General features: G+C 39.2%; 1 protein-coding gene across 1 annotated transcript in view; it reads right to left on the bottom strand.

The window, feature by feature from the left end:
- Positions 1-2,385: 2,385 nt before the first annotated feature.
- Positions 2,386-22,290, bottom strand: part of SESTD1 (SEC14 and spectrin domain containing 1) — a 110,606-nt gene continuing 90,701 nt past the window's right edge. The window contains exons 14-18 of the mRNA XM_060177633.1: positions 12,194-12,275; positions 10,852-10,974; positions 9,902-10,093; positions 7,823-7,944; positions 2,386-3,725 (exon numbers count right to left, since the gene is read on the bottom strand). Coding sequence (XP_060033616.1) covers positions 3,596-3,725; positions 7,823-7,944; positions 9,902-10,093; positions 10,852-10,974; positions 12,194-12,275 — 649 coding nt within the window. The 3' untranslated portion in view covers positions 2,386-3,595. The remainder of the gene's footprint in view (positions 3,726-7,822; positions 7,945-9,901; positions 10,094-10,851; positions 10,975-12,193; positions 12,276-22,290) is intronic.

Here is a 22,290-nt window from a genome sequence, read left to right as displayed (position 1 = left end):
CAAGATTGGGAGCTACTTTCCTTAATCCAGCTTTCTTTTTTCGTATTTCATTTATTAGATAGAGAAATCAAGAGAGATGGGAAAGATAGAGAGGAAGAGAGACCCCTGCATCCCTGCTTCATCACTTTTGAAGCTTTCCCCCTGCCAGTGGGGATCTGGGGCATGAACCTGGGTCCTTAATGCATTGCAACATGTCTTTTGGCATTTTAAGCAAGGACACCCTAACCCTACATTCATTGGAGACAGATGACTGGTAAGTTTCCTGTACCATTCTCTATAATGCAAAGGTGTAGAGGACTTTAGCAACTATTTATGTTCAGTTTTACTAGTATTTTATTAAGGTTCTGTGAAGATGGGTAATGAATCCAGCAATATCCAATCTCTTTGGCAAGAATCCTATAAAGTAAATAGAGAGCACAGCACTTTCCCTCCAAATACATACTACATGAGATGAATCCGGATAATCTAAAGGCCACTCACTAGTTGCAGTGGGTTTACACCAGAGCTATGACTTGCTTAGAACCATCAGAAAAGTAACTGGTATGTTCATGTGAAGGAATCTGCCACCACTAACAAGAACTATTTAAGTAGAACACCTTGTGTCAACTTACCAGATATCGCAACAAACAGACATATGTGATCAGGCATCTCCTACGAGAACTAGCCAATTCAAGTGTCTATAAAGTGAGATATAATTTTCTATACAGCCATCAAACCTAGAGACCTGCCAATTTCATCCTAGATGGATAGATGATCCAAAGAATCATCCTAGCAGAATAAGATCCCTAAGAATGAGGACTATGAATAGCACTGATTTTTAACTGAACTTAAATTATCTTTAAATTAAAACTCCATTGAGGGGGTCAGGCGGTAGTGCAGCGGGTTAAGTGCACATGGCACGGAGCACAAGCACTGGCATAAGGGTCCCGATTCGAGCCACTGGCTCCCCACCTGCAGGGGAGTCGCTTCACAGGCAGTGAAGCAGGTCTGTAGGTGTCTGTCTTTCTCTCCCCCTCTCTGCCTTCCCCTCCTCTCTCCATTTCTCTCTGCCCTACCCAACAATGACGACATCAATAACAACAACAATAGTAACTACAACAACAATAAAATAACAGCGGCAACAAAAGGGGGGGCAAAAACTAAAAAAATAAGTAAAACTAAAAATTCCATTGAGTTAAAAATATGTGAAGAACAGATGTCCAAACTGCTATTATGTACTGAATTTACACTGAGAGACACATATAATTAATTAGAAGGCAAGAGAAAAACAAACTACCTCCACCCCTAGCAACAACAAAACTAATTTAATGAATACTTCAGTAATTCCCTGAGATGTACTAAAGTTATATGGGAAATGACGGCATATACTAGCTAGAAATTATGGTTCTTTCTCCATTTTCAGGCCAATGTCAACTTAACACACACACAAAGAGTTTGTGAATTCAAAGGGAGGGAAGTCACTTTCTTCACATGTACACCAAATAAACGGTGGCTCTATGAAAAATAAATCACCTTAGGGAATTGGGTCTGTATACAAAAATACTATAAAGAAAATAGCAGCAAATTTTACAAATGAAGAGCAATAATGTTACATTGAAAGCATATCTGCCTCTGTCTTTTTACTCAAACAACTACTAATATTTCCAAATGCTATAAGCAGGAAAACTTAAGGCAAATAATGTTTATTCATTTAGTAACTGAGCTGATGGTAGAACTAAGAGCTTCAACACTTAAAATCCGTACACTTTCTAGCAAAGTCTAAGTAAGAACATTCTAAGTTGTAGGCGACAGAAGGAGAGATGCTGTAAACTGAAGCAAAAACACTCAATTCTGGCAATCTGGAACTGAGAACAGTTTTATCACAATGCCATATATATATATATATATATATATATATATTTATATATATATATAAATATAAATATATATTTATATATATATAAATATAATATATATTATATATATTATAATTATATTATATTATATTATATATATTATATTATATATTATAATTATATATTATAATATATAATATATAATATATAATATATATATTATATATATATATATATATATATAAAACAGATTGAGGGAAAAATGTACTGAGTTCACACTGAAAGACACACAAAATTAGAAGGCACAAGAAAAACAAACTACCCCCACCCCTAGCAACAACAAAGTCAATCTAGTTAATATTTAATTCCCTGATTTGCAAGCTGCTGACCAGTAAACAATAAGGGTGTAGGGGGGCTGAGTTGTGCATCTGCCCAGGAAAAATAGTAGTGAGGATGCTGGAGAAACCCCAAGTTTGAAAGGAAATCATTTTTTTTTCTTACAACGAAAGATAAATGAACATATTTTGTAAACAATGGAGAGAAACAAGCATACAGTTGTTCACATCATTTTGTATTGATCACAAGATGAAATTATTTTTAATTTTTAAAACAATTTTATGAAATAAAAATTAACATGAAATTAAATATGTATTTTAACATTTAAACTCAATATAAACTTAAAAAGTACTAGTATTTTATAAATTGTATTTTTAAAAGAGTTGTACAGTTTTTTTAACTACTTGAAATTTTCTTTAGCATCTAGTCTATCATGATAAAGTAAATCTTATTAACAGTTGCTATTTTAGTTTCCGGAAGATTATTCTCATACAGAGGATTACATGTAAGTAATTATGTATGCCTTCATCTCTAGCCCTCTTCTCCCAAAGACAAAGTATTTTTAGGTTAGTTAATAATTTGCATAATGTTCAAGTTGAAGACAAAAGTTAGAAATAGTATTCCATTATTCACAAGTTCTTAAAGATCTAATTTATTCTTCACAACTTTTTTCATTATAAAACATGCCTATTTAATATATACACATGCTTACATATGAATTTCCTGGCTAAAACACATGCAAACAACATGAAATAAAAAACAAATATTATATTATCTTCACAACTCTAAGAATGCCCTTTTAAATAAGGCACTCAACTCTGGAAACTGGATATAGCCACCAAATTAAATAAAATGTTTCAGAGGGATATTTTTTTATTAAGCACAAACAACCTTTAATACATTATCCATATAAGTAGGAAAGTGTCTTTTAATGAATATATCAAAGATCTGAAGGGTTTTCTTCATAGTGAAACAATAAAAATAATTTTAAAGAATTACAAAGCAAAAATTTGAGGACATTGTTGTCTCCCAGTAACAGGTTAACTACAGTCTAAATTTACTACCTCGCCTGGGAATGAAGGGCAACCACTTTTTTTTTTATATTGAACTCCTAAACTCTTATTAGCACCAATCAAAGCTTCTCATCAGTTTGTTCACCTACAAACTGACAGGTCAGGTAAAGCTTTAAAGCAAGTTTCAGTGCAATGTTTACAGTTCCTTCTTTTAAGATACTTGGAATCGATGATCATAAAGCATGCCTTGGTAGTTGCAAGGTATTACTATGTAGAGAGAAATGTGTAAGAGGACGAAATGAGGTTTATCCTGCTTGTGAAATGCATCTTAACGTGTTGTGGCTACTGCAGTCGTAGTTTGCCGTCAACATGCGGGGTTATGAACTGGAGGTCTTGGGAGTCTAGTCGCTATTAGCTCTCTGTGGTCAACATTTCAGGAAGTCTCAGCTGTTGCCTTTTGAGACCAACTAGTTTCATCCTGTCTCTGATATGTTCTGCAGTTGAGGCCATGTCACTTGGACTCCCAAAATACTGTTCAGTTCTAAAAAATCAAAACAAACAAACAGTTCAGCCAGATTAATATAAGTCAATTGACTATAGTGAATATAAAAGAAAAAAGTATCAGTAAAATACATAGATAGCCTTTGTATATATAGATAGTTCATTCACAGAATATTGAGTAATAACATGGTAAGAAAACGGTTTTATTTAAGTATGCTTTTTCTTTTTTAAAGGTTTTATTTATTTATTAATGAGAAAGAACCAGACATCCACCTTGGTATGTGTGCTGCCGGGGATTGAACTTAGGACCTCATGCTTGACAGTCCAGTGCTTTATCTACTGCAGCACCTCCCAGACCACAGAAAATATTTTTATTTATTTATTCACTCATTCCCTTTTGTTACCCTTGTTGATTTTTTTATGGTTGTAATTGTTATTTAATGACACAAAATACATCAACACATGTTGATAAAATATATTAGTAGCAAAATATATCATGTGAACTTATGATCTCAGCAAAATGAAAGAAACACTGGAGATATTCTGCTTATCAGTTTTGGGTCTATAAGCATAAATATAAAAATGAATGTGTACATTTAGACAGTAAAACAACTGTCTAAATATGGCTGGATATTAGGGCAGCTTGGAATGTTCTTACTCATGACCACAGAATGTGAGCTCAGATCTACAGGGATGCAGAGGTCACATAGGCTCCTATGCTGAATATGAGCCCCAGATCACATCAAATCAATGGGATTTACAGTCAACAATATTTATACCCCTTTCCCATATTAGGAAGCTACTCTCTTCCCTGATCCAGCTTTCTGGTCCTTTTCCCAGCCATGACATCATCTCCCCAGCCAATAACTTGGATCTACCTGCATATCAGATTTCAGGCTCAGGGAAAAAAAGAAAAAAAGAAAAAAAAAAAAAACCAGTATAGCCACAGGCCCTTTGGAATACAACTAAAATATGCCTACTAGCTATTTACAAAATGGAGGACCCCCTAACTCTTCATCTGCACTATTCCAGCCTTTAGGTCCATAACTGTTCAACAAGTTGTTTGGCTTTGTATATTAACTCTCTTTTCAACCACCAGGTTCCAGATGCCAGCATGATGCCAACCAGACTTTCCTGGACAGACAACCCCACCAATGTGTCCTGGAGCTCTGCTTCCCCCAGAGCCCTTCCTCACTAGGGAAAGAGAAAGACAGCCTGGGAGTATGGATCGACCTGTCAATGCCCATGTTCAGCAGGGAAGCAATTATAGAAGCCAGACCTTCAACCTTCTGTATCCCACAATGACCTTGGGTCCATACTCCCAGAGGGTTAAATAGGAAAGCTATCAGGGGAGGGGATGAGATACAGAGTTCTGGTGGTGGGAATTGTGTGGAGTTGTACCCCTCTTACCCTATTGTTTAGTCAATGTTTCCTTTTTATAAATAAAAAAATTTAAAAATAGAAATAAGTAAAAATGGCTGGCAAGTAAAATACTGGACATTACTTGAGGAATAGATAAAGTCAACAAAGGTAGAGTTATGGAATCTTTTAGAGCAGAATGAGTTTTGGACAATTATCAACTAAGCTTTTCTTTCTTTTTTTTCTTTCCAAATCTCAGAAAACTATGGCCAAGAAAACAGAATGATTTAGCTAAGGTCACAGAGTGGAAAAATCAGGATTTGAATCTGGGTCGTTAAGCAGTGAATGTAGAGAAGCCATCAAATTGATCTTATTTTAGAAGGAATTCCATCACAAGAGATAAGTTTACCGCCAAACTTCATATAGAACATAAACATATAAAATGGCATGACAACTCTAAGTACTAAAAGTGGTAGTTGAAAATTTCAATGTATGATAATAGTTATCTTAAAAAGCTGGTAAAATAGCACAGATGCTATTTGTGGAAGATAAGAGAAGCCCAGACAAAAAAGACCAGGGTTAGGAGGTTCCTAAACTGATCAAAGTAAAATGGGAGCCTGAATTTCTAACTATTGTGACATGTAGAAAGGAGTGAGTAGGGAAGATAGGACAACCAGAAGCACTCCCATAATTCGGTTGTATTAACACTGAGATTTTTATTGCATATGAACAACATCATTTTAGGTTACCTCTGATTGTTCAAGTTCAGGAATGACTAGAGATTATCTATGTGCCGACTAGAAATAACATTGTTTGAAGGGAATAACATTATATTTTTATTATCTTACTGCAAATAATCATTTGAAATTTGTGACACATTACTATTGGCACTATATGCCAAATTTAATTTAGAGTGTATATACGTTTTGCTCATGCAATTTCTCTATCCCTCTTATTTGAAGAAGTATGAGTAGTAGGACCATATTTTTATTTTTATTTATTTTTTAATAGTAATTTTCGGTTCTTCTAGTTCTTTTCTTTTTAAAAAAAATATCTTTATTTATCTATTAAATAGAGACAGCCAGAAATTGAGAGGAAAAAGGGTGATAGTGAGGGAGAGACACAGAGAGATACCTGCAGCCCTGCTTCACCATTCGTGAAGCTTCCTCCTGCAGGTGGGGACTGTGGGCTCGAACTTGGGTCCTTGCACATTATAACATGTGAGCTCAACCAGGTGCACCACCACCCAACCCCATGACCATATGTTTAGATAACTGAATTTAAAGCACAATGAGTTAAGTAAGGTTTACCTAAGGTGTCAGAATTAGTAAGAGATGGAGCTGAGATTTTAAAAAAAAAAAATATATATATATATATTATTTACTTATTACTGGATAGAGACAGAGAAAATGAGGGTAGGAGAGACAGACACCTGCAGCCCTGCTTCACCACTTGAGAAGCTTTCACCCCTGCAGACGGGGACGAGGGGCTTGAACCTGGGTCCTAGTACAGTGTGCTTAACCAGGTGAGCCCGATGGAGCTGAGATTTTAAACTCAAGAAATCTGGTTTCAGAATCCACCATCATATCTACTAAACTATATTAACACGTTAAGGATAATTTTATTCAGTGTTTGGCCTCTGTGTTGATGGACTGAAATGAAATCTCTTTTGAATTACTTCTAAATTACTGTGATCTAGGTCTAAATCTTGGATAATGAAGCTACTTTTAATTCTTTTCTTCATTGTAATCATTTAGATTTCATCTAATAATAATTGGAATATTGAGGGAGTCGGGCTGTAGCGCAGCGGGTTAAGCGCAGGTGGTGCAAAGCACAAGGACCGGCATAAAGATCCCGGTTCGGTTCGAACCCCGGCTCCCCACCTGCAGGGGAATCGCTTCACAGGCAGTGAAGCAGGTCTGCAGGTGTCTATCTTTCTCTCCCCCTCTCTGTCTTCCCCTCCTCTCTCCATTTCTCTCTGTCCTATCCAACAACGACAACAACAATAATAACTACAACAATAAAACAACAAGGGCAACAAAAGGGAATAAATAAAATAAATATTTTTAAAAAATAATTGAAATATTGATATGCTTTATGTCTAGATGTCTTTTATTGTTTATAACTGAGGTAACATTCTTTGGCTTACAACAGTGTGTAATTTTCAGTTCTGGCTTGATTCTTTAGTGGGTCATTTATAAGTTACTTCATATTTTTTTATCACTGACTCTGAAATGGAAAGGAATAAAGGAAATGAAGAGCCTATCATTTTATAAGTGCAAAACTTAGAACTACACAAGCACAGCAGAATCAGAATGAGCTCGGAGTTAGACAGATATATGATTTTATTCTATTTAGCAGCTTTGAACTTCTGACCTTCACAGTCTTTCTTATTTTCATCCATAAACCAGGGAATGATCCTATAGGCCTGGCACTATTCAGTTAAAAGTAATGAAGGTGAAGCATTGAACTGTTTTGGGTATCTACTATGAACTCACTTAGTGTTAGTTCCCCACTCCCTTACCTGAATGAAGCCCCGAGTCACCCTCCTCCTATCATCACTGACCTTTCTTTTGCAACAAACTGTCAAGAAGCAAGACATCTGATGACAGTAACTACTAACTGCTACTACTGTTGAGAAATGAGGTTAATTTTTTTTCCATGTTAATTTATTATAGGAACTGAAGATGTGGACCAAAGCTAATTTACTTGACTTTTTTAAAAAATTAGATTTTCTTTTCTTAATTATTCTACTTGAAGAGCTCAAATGCACCATACCCATCAGGGTAAATGACAGGAACGGTTAATCTGTCCAAAAGTGATTTCCCAACTGCTTCAATTTCATCAAATTGCTCCTCATCATTAATAGCTTCAGGCTCTTCTGGGCACTCTTGCAGAACCTGCAACAAATAAAAGGACAACTTTAAGAGAGAGAGAGTGAGGGGGGGGGAAGGAAATGAAGCCCATGCAAATCTATTATGATTAGAAGTGTTTGTGTTTGTGAGGATCTTGATTTACACCACTGTACAAGACTGATCTATTGTTGTAAAAAACCAAGGGAACGACATGGAGGAGATGTGACCAGCTGTAGCAAAGGTGAGAATGGCAGGGTGGAGGGTGGAAAGAGACTGAGGAGATACTGGGGACCCAGTGTAGGGATGGTGGAGGAGGCATTATGTGGGTGGTGAAAAAGGTGTGACAATTGTTTTCTCTTGTACATCACTACTTTCCTGAAAAGACATTAAAAAATGAGGCGAATTATTCCATTAATAACATGTCATTGAAGCATGAGGAATTATGTAGTGACTTCCATAGAAAACTAACAGGCTACTGTATGCAGAGTAAGTTCAAATCGTGCTCCACAGTACTCTTTCGTCAACTCTTTACTACACAATCATTAGTACTCTTTCGTCAACTCTTTACTACACAATCATTAGTACTCTTTCATCAGCTCTTTACTACACACAATCACTAGTACTCTTTCGTCAACTCTTTACTACACAATCATTAGCAGCTTGGGATGTTAATGGAATATATATTATTTTCAAGAAGCTTATACACTTCAGAAGTGAAGAGAGTAAGGATTGGTGAGATAGTAGAATGGCTATCCAGAGACTTTCATACCTGCAGCTTCAAGGTACCAAGTTCAATCCCCAGCCCCATCTTAAGTCACAGCTGAGCAGTGCTCTGACTTAAAAAAGCAAACTACTTGTAAGATTTGTGGAAACTATGGTGGTTATCTTTGGGAAGTGGGAGGGTAGGGATACAGAAATTTAGTAGGAAGGTGTGGTATGCAAGTATACTTTGTAATCTTATCATCTTGTAATATGTCTCTCTCTTTCCCTCTGTCCCCACCTTCCCTCACAATTCTCTCTGTCCAGTCAAATATAAGGAGCATAAAGTAAGTCAAAATGAAACAAAAAAGATTTTATTGAAAATTTGACCCCACCTGAACTGGAATTGACCTATTGCACCAAAGTAAAAGACTCTGGGTCTGGTGGGGGGGTGGGCTGGGGGGGGGGAATACAGGTCCAAAAAGGCTTGACAGAGGACCTAGTGGGGGTTGTACTGTTATATGGAAAACTAGGAAATGTGATGCATGTACAAACTATTGCATTTACTATTGAATGTAAAATATTAATCCCCCTCCCCCCCCAAAGAAAATTTGACCGCAAAAATCCCATTTTATTTTTGGCTTCTTGGACTGCTGCACTGCTGCTGCACTGAAAGCTGGTGCGGCCTCTTTGGAAGATTGTCCGTACAGGACCGTCTTTCAACACATGAAAATGGAACTACCTCATGATCCAGCAATACCATTCTTAGGCACTTACTCAGTGGACTAGAAACACTCAGCAGAAGAGTCATATGCATCCCTATGTTCACAGCTGCATTATTCACAATAGCCAAAGAGTGGAAGCAGCCTAAATGTCTATCAACAGATGACTAGCGAAAGAAGTTATGGGATATATTCCATGGGATATTACTCTGCAATCAAAAAAGATGATATTGTATCCTTTGGGACAAAATGGATGGAACTGGATGGAGGTGATTAGTAAAATAAGTAAACAGAAGAAAGATAACTACCAGATGGTTTCACTCATATGTGGAATCGAGAGAACTGATTTACATGAACTTGCCAAAAAAAAAAAAAAATCCCAACAGAACCTAAGCAAGTAAACTGCAAAATCTGTGAGAACTCTGGTGGTTATCTTTGGGAGGACAGAGAACTTTGGTGGTGGGTGTGGTGTGGAACTCTACACTGTCATCTTACTACCTTGTAGCAAACTATTAATAACAAATAAAAATACATGAAAGTAAATACAATTGAGACTACTAAGTTAAAAAAAAAAGGCAAACCTTTTCAGCATTTGAGTGAAATGCAACAGCCATCTCCAACCTATGTACTCTCTCTTCAGATGCTATTGTGAACTGTTTCCATACTCTGTTCAGGCGAGGAAGCGTGTCCCCAGATGACCGAGAAGTACAGCGCAAAGACTGGCACAACACCACTGTGGCTTGTAGCAACTGCCTTCCGTAGTCGTAAGTGCTCTAGCAAAGAAAACGGCAAAAGTGAAAACGTAATGAAAGTGCTTTGCAATGAGGGATAGGAAGGCATGAAGGAGGTCTCTAGTTACAATTCCAGGATACCTTCAGAAATCAATACTGAGTGACCCAGTAGTACTTACTACTACCAATTCTCTGCACGATAAATAATTAAGGGGGAGTGAGACCATTAACAAGTTTCTAATGAGGTCTCCCCCTCTTAGTTTACTTTCCACATCTCTATCTGCTCAATTCTATGGGTCAAAAAGACAGCTTTACTCATTTATGGAAAAAAAAAAAGAAAGAAAGAAAGAAAAGGTAGGAAGAAGTACTTGATATCTACTACATAAGCAATCATCATAATTGTTGCATTTTAACTCAGCTATTAAGAAAGTACATGTTAAGGTACTTTTCACACAGAAAAATCTATATTGTTATGGCAACATTAATCAGAAACTGAGATTTCTGATCCAAATGTACATATTTCATATTAACTTTTGTGAAGAAGAAGTTGGACTGTCTAAAAAGTACCACGATATGTAACATCAGTCGGAGAGAGGGAGCATAGCAAACTTATACTCAAGGGAAACAAACTCTCTCCAGTTAGTGCTGGTTTTGATACGCCAGCTGGCATGTCCTTAGTTGTGTAATGTTGCTGGAGTAATGTAACTAACCTTCTTAGGCTTGGAGGACTAAGTTACATTATAATCATGCGGAAAGCTATTCAAACACTGAGCTTGTAGGAAAGGAAGATAGTTCTGCACCTGTGCGACGTCGACAAATTTTCTATGCTTTTCCAGTAAAACTTGGGTTTCCTGAGTGTCATCACCCAGTCTGATGTGCGTCTTAAGCAGAGCGTCCAGAAGTTCACTTAGCCATTCTACTGCCTAAAGGAAAGGAAACAGTAGTGAAGCTGGGTTTACTATATGAAAGCATCCTATTCAAAAAAGGAAAGACTACTACCATGTGATTTATAGTACATAATGACAGTCCAAGCTCTGAACAGTTTGTCTAATGTCAATCTGCATGAATTCATTACCTCTCCCCCTCAAATGTTTTTAAATCTGAAGACATGACCTATTAAAGAGAAGAACTATTTTAAAATTGATATATCATTTATTTTGACAGATGATCCTGTTTATTTAATATAGATCTTATTAGGAATCTCACTAAAGGTTTATACTGTTACTTAAACTCATAAATTTCCTCTGTGTCAAAATGAAATTACATTCTTCAATGCTAGTCCCACAAAGACAGCAAATAGCTTATATCACTGAAAAGCTCTCCTGTTGCTAAAAACACTGCAACATTTGTCTTTAAAATTTTTTTTTATTATCTTTATTTATTTATTGGATAGAGACAGCCAGAAATTGAAAGGGAAGATAGGGAGAGAGACAAAGAGACACCTGCTGCAGCCCTGCTTCACCACTTGTGAAGCCTCCCCCTGCAGGTGGGGACCAGGAGCTTGAACCCGGGTCCTTTTGCACTATAATGTGAACACTCAAGCAGGTGCACCACTGCCCAGCCCCAACATTTGTCTTTATCCTGGGATGTAACTGACCATCAAGTCAACAAAAGCTGTCAACATCTTGTTCACCTGATGGTTTTACTGAGGAAACAACAACAAAACATCAAATGTGACCAGTGAGAAATACTAAACTAGAAATTCAAACCATTCTGATTTCAATAGGTTAAACTAGAGTCAGACTTAAGTAATTTATTTCTTAGGACCATAAGGAGTATACTTTTAAAAAAATTTTTATTTATTCCCTTTTGTTGCCCTAGTTGTTTTATTGTTGTACTTATTGTTGTTGTTGTAACTGATGATGTCATTGTTAGATAGGACAGACAGAAATGGGAGAAAAAGACAGACACCTGCAGACCTGCTTCACCACCTGTGAAGTGACTCCTTTGCAGGTGGGGAGGCAGCTGGGGGCTCAAACCGGGATCCTTACGCCGGTCCTTGTCCTTTGCGTCACCTGCGCTTAACCCGCTGCACTATCGCCCGACTCCCAAAGAGTACACTTTTATTTCTAGCTAGGTGAGATCAATTTCCCAACAAAGGACAACAAAAAGACTACAGTCATGCGCCTGATTGATCTTTACCTGGGCAGCATCCTCTTCACATTTAAACAACTGCACCATCTGGAGCATTTTTAACCTTCGCACATCTACCATGTCTTCACATCTAATGAATTCAAAAATAAATTCAGAGCATTATTTAATTTTTCTGTTCATGACTATTATATCAGCATCATAGGGCACATATGTGTTTTATAGATACTAACAGGCCTGTTCTGCATTACGGAGACATTTTGTATAAATTTGTGATAATGTTATATATATATCAAAACTTCAAAATATCTGAATGACACTGACTAAGTAGCTCTTGTGAAAGTAGTGTGGATTCTGTAGAGGCACACAGAAATGCACTAGAGCTCCCGAATGTCCATGACCAATTGGCACTGAACAAGTTTCAGAGATAAAAAACGTAAAGTTTTTCAAATACTAATTTAGCAGATGATTTAAGCAAATAAAAATGCACTTTTCAATATAATGCATTACCTAGAATTAGAATGACATCTAAGTTTTTATTAAAAGTGCTCCATCCATCATAGGAAAAAAATTTTAAGGGGGCCAGGTGGTAGTGCAGCTGTGTAAGCATACATAGTGCAAAACACAAGGACCGGAGTAAGGATCCCGGTTTGATCCCCAGCTCCCCACCTGCAGGGGTGTCGCTTCATGCATGGGTGGTGAAGCAGGTCTGCAGGCGTCAATCTTTCTCTCCCCCTCTCTGTCTTCCCCATCTCTCTTGATTTCTCTCTGTCCTATCCAACAACAACAGCAATGACAATTCGTAGTGGATTCGTAGTGCAGGCACTGAGCCCCAGAAAAAAAAGAAAAAAAGATTAAGAAGTATCTAAGAAGAAATTTCTTAGAAGAAAACAAACTCTACTAATCACCGAGTACAGGGAAATTCAGAGGTTGTGCTTTACTGTGACCTACCTAAACAATATAAAAATTTTATCTAATTATTTATTTATTTGCCTCCAGGGTTATTGCTGGAGCTAAGCTGCCTGCACTATGAATCCACTGCTCCTGGAGACCATTTTTTCCATTTTGTTGCCCTTGTTGTTGTTATTGCTGCTGTTGTTGGATATACGACAGAATGGAGAGAGGAGGGGAAAACAGGGGGAGAGAAAGATAGACACCTGCAGACCTGCTTCACCACTTATGAAGCGACCCACCCCCCCCCGCAGGTGGGGAGCTGGAGGCTAGAACCAGGATCCTTGTGCCTGTCCTTGCGCTTCGTGCCATGTGTGCTGCCACGTGGGCCCCAAGATTAAAATTTTAAGGTGACTTGATCTACCTAAGTTCTGATTTATTTCTTTTATTCCTTTTTTTTCTGGTAGAGAAAGAGAGCGACATCTGCAGCACTGCTCCACTATTTCTGAAGCTTCCTCCCTGCAAGTGGGGACTGAGGTTGAACTAGGTCCTTATGCACAGTAACGTGTGTGCTCTACCAGCTGTGCCACTGTCTAGTCCAAGATGCCTTTCATTTCTATGCAGTTTCATGTACATGAGATGGCAAGGGTGAGTTTTACTTTAGTCAGTACTGAATGTTAACTAGGAGGTGGTGAGTCCCGGAATAGCTGTTCTTCAAGAAGGCAATGGTACAGAAACACCCATAGTTATTAAAAGCCATTCTGAGGGGGCCAGCTGGTAGCACAGTGGGTTAAGAGCACATGGAGCGAAGCGCAAGGACTGGTGCAAGGATCCCGGTTCGAGCCCCCGGCTCCCCACCTGCAGGGGAGTCACTTCACAGGCGGTGAAGCAGGTCTGCAGGTGTCTGTCTTTCTCTCCCCCTGTCTTCCCCTCTCTCTCCATTTCTCTCTGCCCTATCCAACAATGACAGCAGCAACAACAACAATAAACAACAAGAGCAACAAAAAAGGGAAGAAAAAAAAAAAGCCATTCTGAATATAGATGTTTTCAAGAAAAGCTCGTAATACATTATTAAAATGTAAATTAAAGTAATTCTACATGAAGTAAAATCTAGAATTAGTGAGTGGAGAGAGTTCACTGGCTAGGGTGTGTGTCTTAACCCGCATGAAGCCAGATTTGAAACCTTTCACCATAGGGGAAATATTATAACAATAAAAGAAGCCCTGCTACTATAGTGCCTGCCCCTCCCTCAGCTTCTTGATCTGAATGAAAACAGCAGAGGCGAGCAGTGAGACTATGCACTCACAAAGCCCTGGCTCTAAATGAATAGAGAAAAAGAAGATTTGAAACTAGAAGACTGTGTCAAATATTTTAGTGAAGATTATCTCATATGTTCAACACACATTGCTAGAAACAGCATTAGTGTGGTTAAAATCTATATAAGATGCAACCTCTTTTTTTAAAAAAATAATAATTATCTTATTTATTATTGGATAGAGACAGAAATCGAGAGGGGAAGAGGAGAGAGAGAGACAGAGACAGAGAGACACCTGCAGCCCTGATTCACCACTCATGAGGCTTTCTCCCTACCAGGGGCTTGAAACTGGGTCCTTGCACCGTGATGTGTGCGCTTAAGCAGGTGCACCACCGCCTGGTCCCCAAGATGCAATCTCTACTATGAAGACAGTCTCATTTTATGAGAAATTTCTGGACAAATAGTGTGATATATGTATTGTGGAGCTGTGTACAAGTCCCATGGCAGTAGAAGGAACAACAGCAGCAACAACAAAGACCAAAGAAAAGAAAAGAAACAAGGAAAAACACAAAGTGAAACTTGAACTAGGCGTTTGCATTGCAACAGAGCAAAGGACATGGGGTGGGGGTGGGAGGCTGGCTGGGAGGCAATGGAGAAGGCATTGAAATTTTGGTGCTTGATGGTGGAAAAGGACCTAATTTAGAAGTAAGTATGTTTTGCAAACACCTATGGAGAGATAGGAAATTGTATTTGGGACGGGGTGTTGGCACACCTGGTTGAGTGTACATACCACAGTACACAAGGGCCCAGGTTCAAATCTGTGACTCCAACCCCCATCTATAGGCAGGAAGCTTCATGAGTTACAAAACTGTGCTGCAGGTATCTCCATCATTCTATCTCCCCTTTCCCTCTCAATTTCTCTCTGTCTCTATTCAAAAAAAGAAGAAAAAAAGATTTTAAGAAAAGTTTAACTATGTCTCCCATAATTTTTGTAGGGGTAGATAGCATAAGGGCTATGAAAAGAGACTTTCTTGCCTTAAGGCACCAACATCCCAGGTTCAGTCCCCACAACACCAAAAGCCAGAGCTGAGCAGTGCTCTGGTATAAATAAATAAATAAAACAGATTGTATCCATGTGTCAACAGCTATACTATAAATCATTATCTTCCCAATAAAATGATTTAAAAAAGAAAAAAAAAAAAGAAGTAAAAAGGCTTCCAGGGAGAATTATCACTGATTCTTAAAGAACAAATAGAAATCCAGTAATGAGAAGATGAGGAAAGAACTATTCTTAGTCATGATGTATGAAGCAGAATAATGTATTCAAGAAAGTGAAATAACTGAGTAGTTCTGAGGAGAAGCCGTAGGAGATGAGATTATAAGGATTACGAAGAGTTCCCACTCAATTCCAAGGATTAAACTTCTGAGAAGTCATTGAAAGCGGTTTTATACAAAGAAGTTATAAGATTAGAGCTGCACTTTACGAAGATTATACTCACGTACAACAGACCAGAGTTGTACATGCAAGTTCAATGACAGTAAAGTGATAAAAGACAAGATCTTGAGCAAAGCATTCAGAGGCAGCAGAACTTGGACCTTTAATTAGACTAGAAGGGGATGAGGAAGAGTAAAGATCTTAAGATAAATCCTCAGTTTGATGACTAACGTAAACCATAACCTAGATGGGAAATTAGTGGAGCAGAGCAGCTTTTGGGAGAGAGCTATGCCATTTGGCCATAGTAGGGTTGAGGAGTGTATGGGCCATTCAGGTGCTGGAACTTGGAAGGAAAGTAGAATTCTAGGTCTAACAAGGGATCATAAGCATGTTAAAGGAGGTCATTAAGAAAGGGGAGAGGCAAGTCTCTGATTGTCAGAGAAATGCAAATAAAGACAACAATGAGATATCACTTCACTCCTGTGAGAATGTCTTACATCAGAAAAGGGAACAGCAGCAAATGCTGGAGAGGGTGTGGGGTCCAAGGAACCCTCCTGCACTGCTGGTGGGAATGTCAATTGGTCCAACCTCTGTGGAGAACAGTCTGGAGAACTCTCAGAAGGCTAGAAATGGACCTACCCTATGATCCTGCAATTCCTCTCCTGGGGATATATCCTAAGGAACCCAACACATCCATCCAAAAAGATCTGTGTACACATATGTTATTGGCAGCACAATTTGTAATAGCCAAAATCTGGAAGCAACCCAAGTGTCCAACAACAGATGAGTGGCTGAGCAAGTTGTGGTATATATACACAATGGAATACTACTCAGCTGTAAAAAATGGTGACTTCACTGTTTTCAGCCAATCTTGGATGGACCTTGAAAAATTCATATTAAGTGAAATAAGTCAGAAACAGAAGGATGAATATGGGATGATGTCACTCTCAGGCAGAGGTTGAAAAACAAGATCAGAAAAGAAAACACAAGTAGAACCTGAAATGGAATTGGCGTATTGCACCAAAGTAAAAGACTCTGGGGTGGGTGGGTGGGGAGAATACAGGTCCATGAAGGATGATAAATGACACAGTGGGGGTTGTATTGTTAAATGGGAAACTGGGGAAATGTTATGCATGTACAAACTATTGTATTTACTGTTGAATGTAAACATTAATTCCCCAATAAAGAAATAAATTAAAAAAAAAAAAAGAAAGGGGAGAGGCAAAGATGGCTGAGTCAGTAGGGACTCCGCTTTCCTCTGGTGATCAAGACAGATCTGCAATTCTGGGTAAATCTACACTGAAAACATGGTGCAACCCTTACAAGGAGAACTCTGACAACAAAGAAGTAAGTACAGCAGCTATCTAGGATAGGAGGCAAAATGACACGCCCTGCAAACAGCTGAGTGTTCAGCATAAGAAAGCAGGTTCAACTGTCATGTGTGAGACCACCATGGAGGGGATACCTAACTGGAGAGTGGAGAGGACTTGACCAAGTCTTGCAAACTCACTCACTTGGGGAGGGTGTGTGCGGGGGGTGGGGGGGAGAGGAATGGGAGAGGGAAGAGAGAAAGTCATTTGCAGCACTATTTAACCACTTGTGAGGCTTTTCCCCATAGGCACGGACCTAGGGCTTGAACCCAAGTCCTTGAACACTGTAATGTAAGCTTTCAACCAGGTGTGCCACCACCCAGTCCTGAGACAGGAGATTTTAAGATATGTTAACAAGGAAATCACTAGTAGCTACTTAGCTGGGAGCTACAATGAACAATGATACAAATAAACTCAAACTCTGTGGTTGAACAGTCACTCCGCAGTCTTCCAAGTACTTGAGAAGGCTCTTTTGGCTAGCCAAAGCCATAGTTCCTGAACCTTCCGATAAGATAATTATTCTTTTCTAGGCTCACTACTGCAGTAGTAGTGTACTGATCCCGGTACATGTATACACTAAGTGAAGAAGTATCAAAATAGATAAAGTAAGGGGTCGGGCAGCAGTGCAGCAGGTTAAGCGCAGGTGGCGCAAAGTGCAAGGACCGGCATAAGGATCCCAGCTCAAGCCCCGGGCTCCCCACCTGCAGGGGAGTCGCTTCACAGGTGGTGAAGCAGGTCTGCAGGTGTCTATCTTTCTCTCCCCCTCTCTGTCTTCCCCTCCTCTCTCCATTTCTCTCTCTCCTATCTAACAACAATAACAACAATAACTACAACAATAAAAAAAAACAGCAAGGGCAACAAAAGGGAAAGTAAATAAATATAAAAAAATGGATAAAGTAGCTAGTAACAGAGTTGTAAAGGCAGGAACTATCAGTAACACAGTTAATAGTTGATTTTTAATAACCAACTTTCTCAAATAGACAAACAGACGAGTCTTATAGTCCAGAAAACTATGCTTAAGAGTCTTAAGTAGGGATATAGACAGGTAGGAGCTATAAGACATCTCTAGAACTATACACAACAAATGCACATTCTTGTCTATTGCACATACAACATACTCAAGGATAGGCCATATGCTAGATCACATGTAGTATGAACAAAAAGTATCTTCCAGATCACAGTGGAATTAAACCATGAGTCAGCCACAAAAGAAAGCAGCAAAAGACTCAAACTTGGAGACATAAACAACATGCACCTGAATAATTATTAGGCCAACAAGGACATTTTTTAAAATCCTGAAAATAAATGAAAACAAAGACAAGTTCTCAGAATCTGTGGGCTCCAGCAAAAACTATAATAAGAGTTCCAAAGTTCAGAGCACCACATGCCCACATCAGAAAACAAGAAAGAACTCAAATAAACAGTACAACCTCACCAATGAAGGAAGCAGAATAAAAGAACAAGGCAACCCAAAGTTAGTAAAAGGAAGGAAATGACACAAAGTAGAGCAGGAAAAAACTGACATTGACAACAAACAAACAAAACATGAAAGATCAACAAAATTCAGAGCTGTTCATTCAAAAGAGTAATGTAACTGACAAACTCTCAGCTACACTAAAAAAAGATTCTAATAAATAAGATCAGAAATGAAAGAAAAACTCACAGAAATACAAAGGATCATGAAAGATTATTAGTGCACAGTGAATTACTATACACTGATAAGCTAGAAAAAATGAGTCAGGAAGAAGAAGAAAAAAACACAACAGACCAGTTACAAGTAAAGACAAACTTCCAACAAAGAAAACAGTTAGTCAACAAGCACAGTTGGATATTCCTGAAAACATTAAAAAAATCAATTTACCATATGGCTCAGCAATTCCTTTTCGAGGCATCTATCTCAAGAACATGAAAACATCTCTTCAAAAAGGCCATGCAAACCCACGTTCATGGCAGTGCCGTGTGCAACTGCCAGCATCTGCAAACAACTCAAGTGTCCAACCAAAAGGTTTAAAAAGCTATTATACATATGGAATACTACACTGCTGTGAAAAACCATGGGGGTGGGGGCCAGGTGATGGTGCGCCAGTTAAGTGTTCATAGTACCATGCACAAGGACCCGTGTCTGAGTCCTGGCTCCCCACCTGTGGGGGGCGGGGTGCTTTACAAGCGGTATATCAGGTCTGCAGGTGTCTTTCTCTCTGTATATACCCCACCCTCCCCTCCCAATTCCTCTGTCCTATCAAATAAAGTTGGGGGGGGGGAGGCTGCTGGGAGTGGTAGATTTGTAGTACTGGCACTGTGCCCCATCGATAACCCTGGTGGCAATAAAAAATAAATAAATAAATAAATAAATAAATAAATAAATAAATAAGAAAGGAAGGAAGAAGAAACGATGACATATTCTCCTTTGGTCCATGGAGATGGAACTAAGGGAACTGGGTGGAACTGGAGGGAATAACCTTGCAGGAGATAAGCCAGGAGGAGGAGGCTGGATAGCCGGTGATCTCACTCACAAATGAGGTTTAAGAAATAAACCAAAGGACAATACACAGTGGATCCTCAAGGGACTATTGTAGCAGATCTAGGGGCTCAGGAGGGGAAAAAGAGGAAGTACCACATCTACTCAGGGGAGGTTGGTGACCTAACCCCCTGTGGTGGAATAAGATGATGGTTTGGGGGCCAGGCAGTAAGCAGTGCAGCAGGTTAAGAGCAACATGCTCAAGAATCACAGTTTGAGCCCCCGGCTCTCCACCTGCAGGGGAGTCGCTTCACAAGCGGTGAAACAGGTCTGCAGGTGTCTGTCTTTCTGTCCCCCTCTCTGTCTTCCCCTCCTCTCTCCATTTCTCTCTGTCCTATCCAACAACAATGACAGCAATAACAACAACAGTAATAATAACCACCACAACAATAAACAACAAGGGCAACAAAAGGGAAAAAAATAGCCTCCAGGAGCAGTGGATTTGTGGTGTAGGCACCGAGTCCCACTGATAACCCTGGAGGCAAAAAAAAAAAAGAGGACTTTCTGAAAGATATATATATATGATGATGGTTTGCTTGAGTGAAATATATTGATATCTATCTTGAAGAAATGTAGAAATATACCCTTGTGACAACAAAAATTCTGTAAATCAACATTTCCCCAATATAGTGATTTTGTTGTTGTAATTTCCTATCAGAGAAACACAAAACAAGGCAACACTGAAGTGCTGCTTTACACCTGTGACTGAAGGGTCTACACCAATGAGGGTGTGAACAGTGAGTGTTGGTACAGATGTGGGAAAAGAGGAAAAAACTTTTTTATATTGCAGGTAGAAGTGAGAACTGGTTCATTTTCCTATGCGAAACAGTATGAGATTCCTCAAAATATTAAAAGCACCGATGTACCATATAATCTGGCTATTCTTCTCCAAGTATCTATCCAAAAAATACCCCAAAATGATGCCATACACACACACACACACACACACACACACACACACACACACACACTATTTTGTATTATCTTTATTTACTTATTGGATAGAGACAGCCAGAAATCAAGAGGGAAGAGAGTGATAGAGAGGGAGAGAGACAGAGAGACACCTGCAGCAGTGCTTCACCACTTGCAAAGCTTTCCCCCTACAGGTGGGAACTGGGGGCTCGAACGTGGGTCCCTGAGCACTGTAGCATATGCACTCTACCAGGTGTTCCACCACCCAGGCCCCTGTCTTTTCCTTTTCTTTAATTGTCACCAGGGATATTATCACTGGGGCTTGGTTTCAGCACTATAAATCCACTGCTCCCAGTGCCACTTCCTGCCTGCTTTCCTTCCTTTCTATTTTACTTTATTTTATTATTTTTTAATATTTATTTTATTTATTTATTCCCTTTTGTTGCCCTTGTTGTTTTATTGTTGTAGTTATTATTGTTGTTGTTGTCGTTGTTGGATAGGACAGAGAGAAATGGAGAGAGGGAGGGGAAGACAGAGAGGAGGAGAGAAAGACAGACACCTGCAGACCTGCTTCACCGCCTGTGAAGCGACTCCCCTACAGGTGGGGAGCCGGGGTTCGAACCGGGATCCTTATGCCGGTCCTTGTGCTTTGCGCCACCTGCGCTTCACCCGCTGCGCTACAGCCCGACTCCCTTTACTTTATTTTATATTGATAGGACAGAGAGACATTTGAGAGGGCAAGTGGAAGTGGGGGTGCTTCATCACTCCTGAAGCGTCCCCCCAGCAGGTGGGGAGCAGAGGCTCAAACTCAGGTTCACATGTTTGGTGACATGTGCTCAACCAGGTGCATTACTGTCTGGCCCTCATCTTGTCTTTTGATGCAACATGGATGAAACTGGAGGGGATTATGGTAAGTCAAATAAGCCAAGGGAAGAAAGCCAAATACTAAATGATGTCACTTACACGTGAAACTGAAGACAGACAGTAAGAGAAAGATATAACGGAAGACTAACTAGCCCTTGAACAGCGTCAGCAGATAGGAGAATATATCTGGGGATGCAGACAGGTTGTTCGAAGAGGACCAGGAGTACAGTGAATTGGGGTAGGAGGAGATGGGACCTGGGTGATGGCTGAGGTGTGCTGCCACTTATTTGGGTGGAGATGTGAAACTGGACAAGAGAGAAAACAACTGCCTTGGCAAAGGGCATTTCTTCAATAACTATTAACATTAAACATCATTAAAGTTGTGAAACCATCTAGGAGAAGCAGACAGAGTGAGAAGAGGACTTAACCTCAAAGTAAACTCCAGAAGTAGTGGCTCAAGGATAAGAAATTGGTAATAAATAAATAAATAAATAAATTGGCAGAATAACAGGAGAAGATTCAAGGATCCCCTCTCCCCTCCCCCGGGAAAGTTTGCTAAGAAACTGTAAAAAGAAAATAATCAGTTATAGTTATATCTCATGCTATTTAGAGTAATCAGGTAAGATCAGCACCAAAAGTATTCCCTCCGTTTTGAGCAAGGTGAAGTGTGCATTAAATACGGCAACTGCAAAGTCACAGGTCACCCCAGGAAGAGCAAATCCAGTAAAATGGGGAGCACAGAAGTCAAATGGTGGCGGATGGCTGAGGAGTAAATGGGAGATGGTGAGTATGAGAGCAGACGAGAATTTTAAATGACAGCTGTCAAAAAGGAAGTGCTAAGTCTAGGAAGAAGAAAAAAAGGTTGGAAGAGAAAGGTGTATGCATGAGGAATGGACTTGTTTA

The sequence above is a fragment of the Erinaceus europaeus genome, chromosome 18, assembly GCF_950295315.1.
Source record: "Erinaceus europaeus chromosome 18, mEriEur2.1, whole genome shotgun sequence".
In the NCBI taxonomy this organism is placed as follows: Eukaryota; Metazoa; Chordata; class Mammalia; order Eulipotyphla; family Erinaceidae; genus Erinaceus; species Erinaceus europaeus.
Note: the sequence above shows the minus strand (reverse complement) of the source record. Positions and strands in the feature narration are given on the sequence as shown.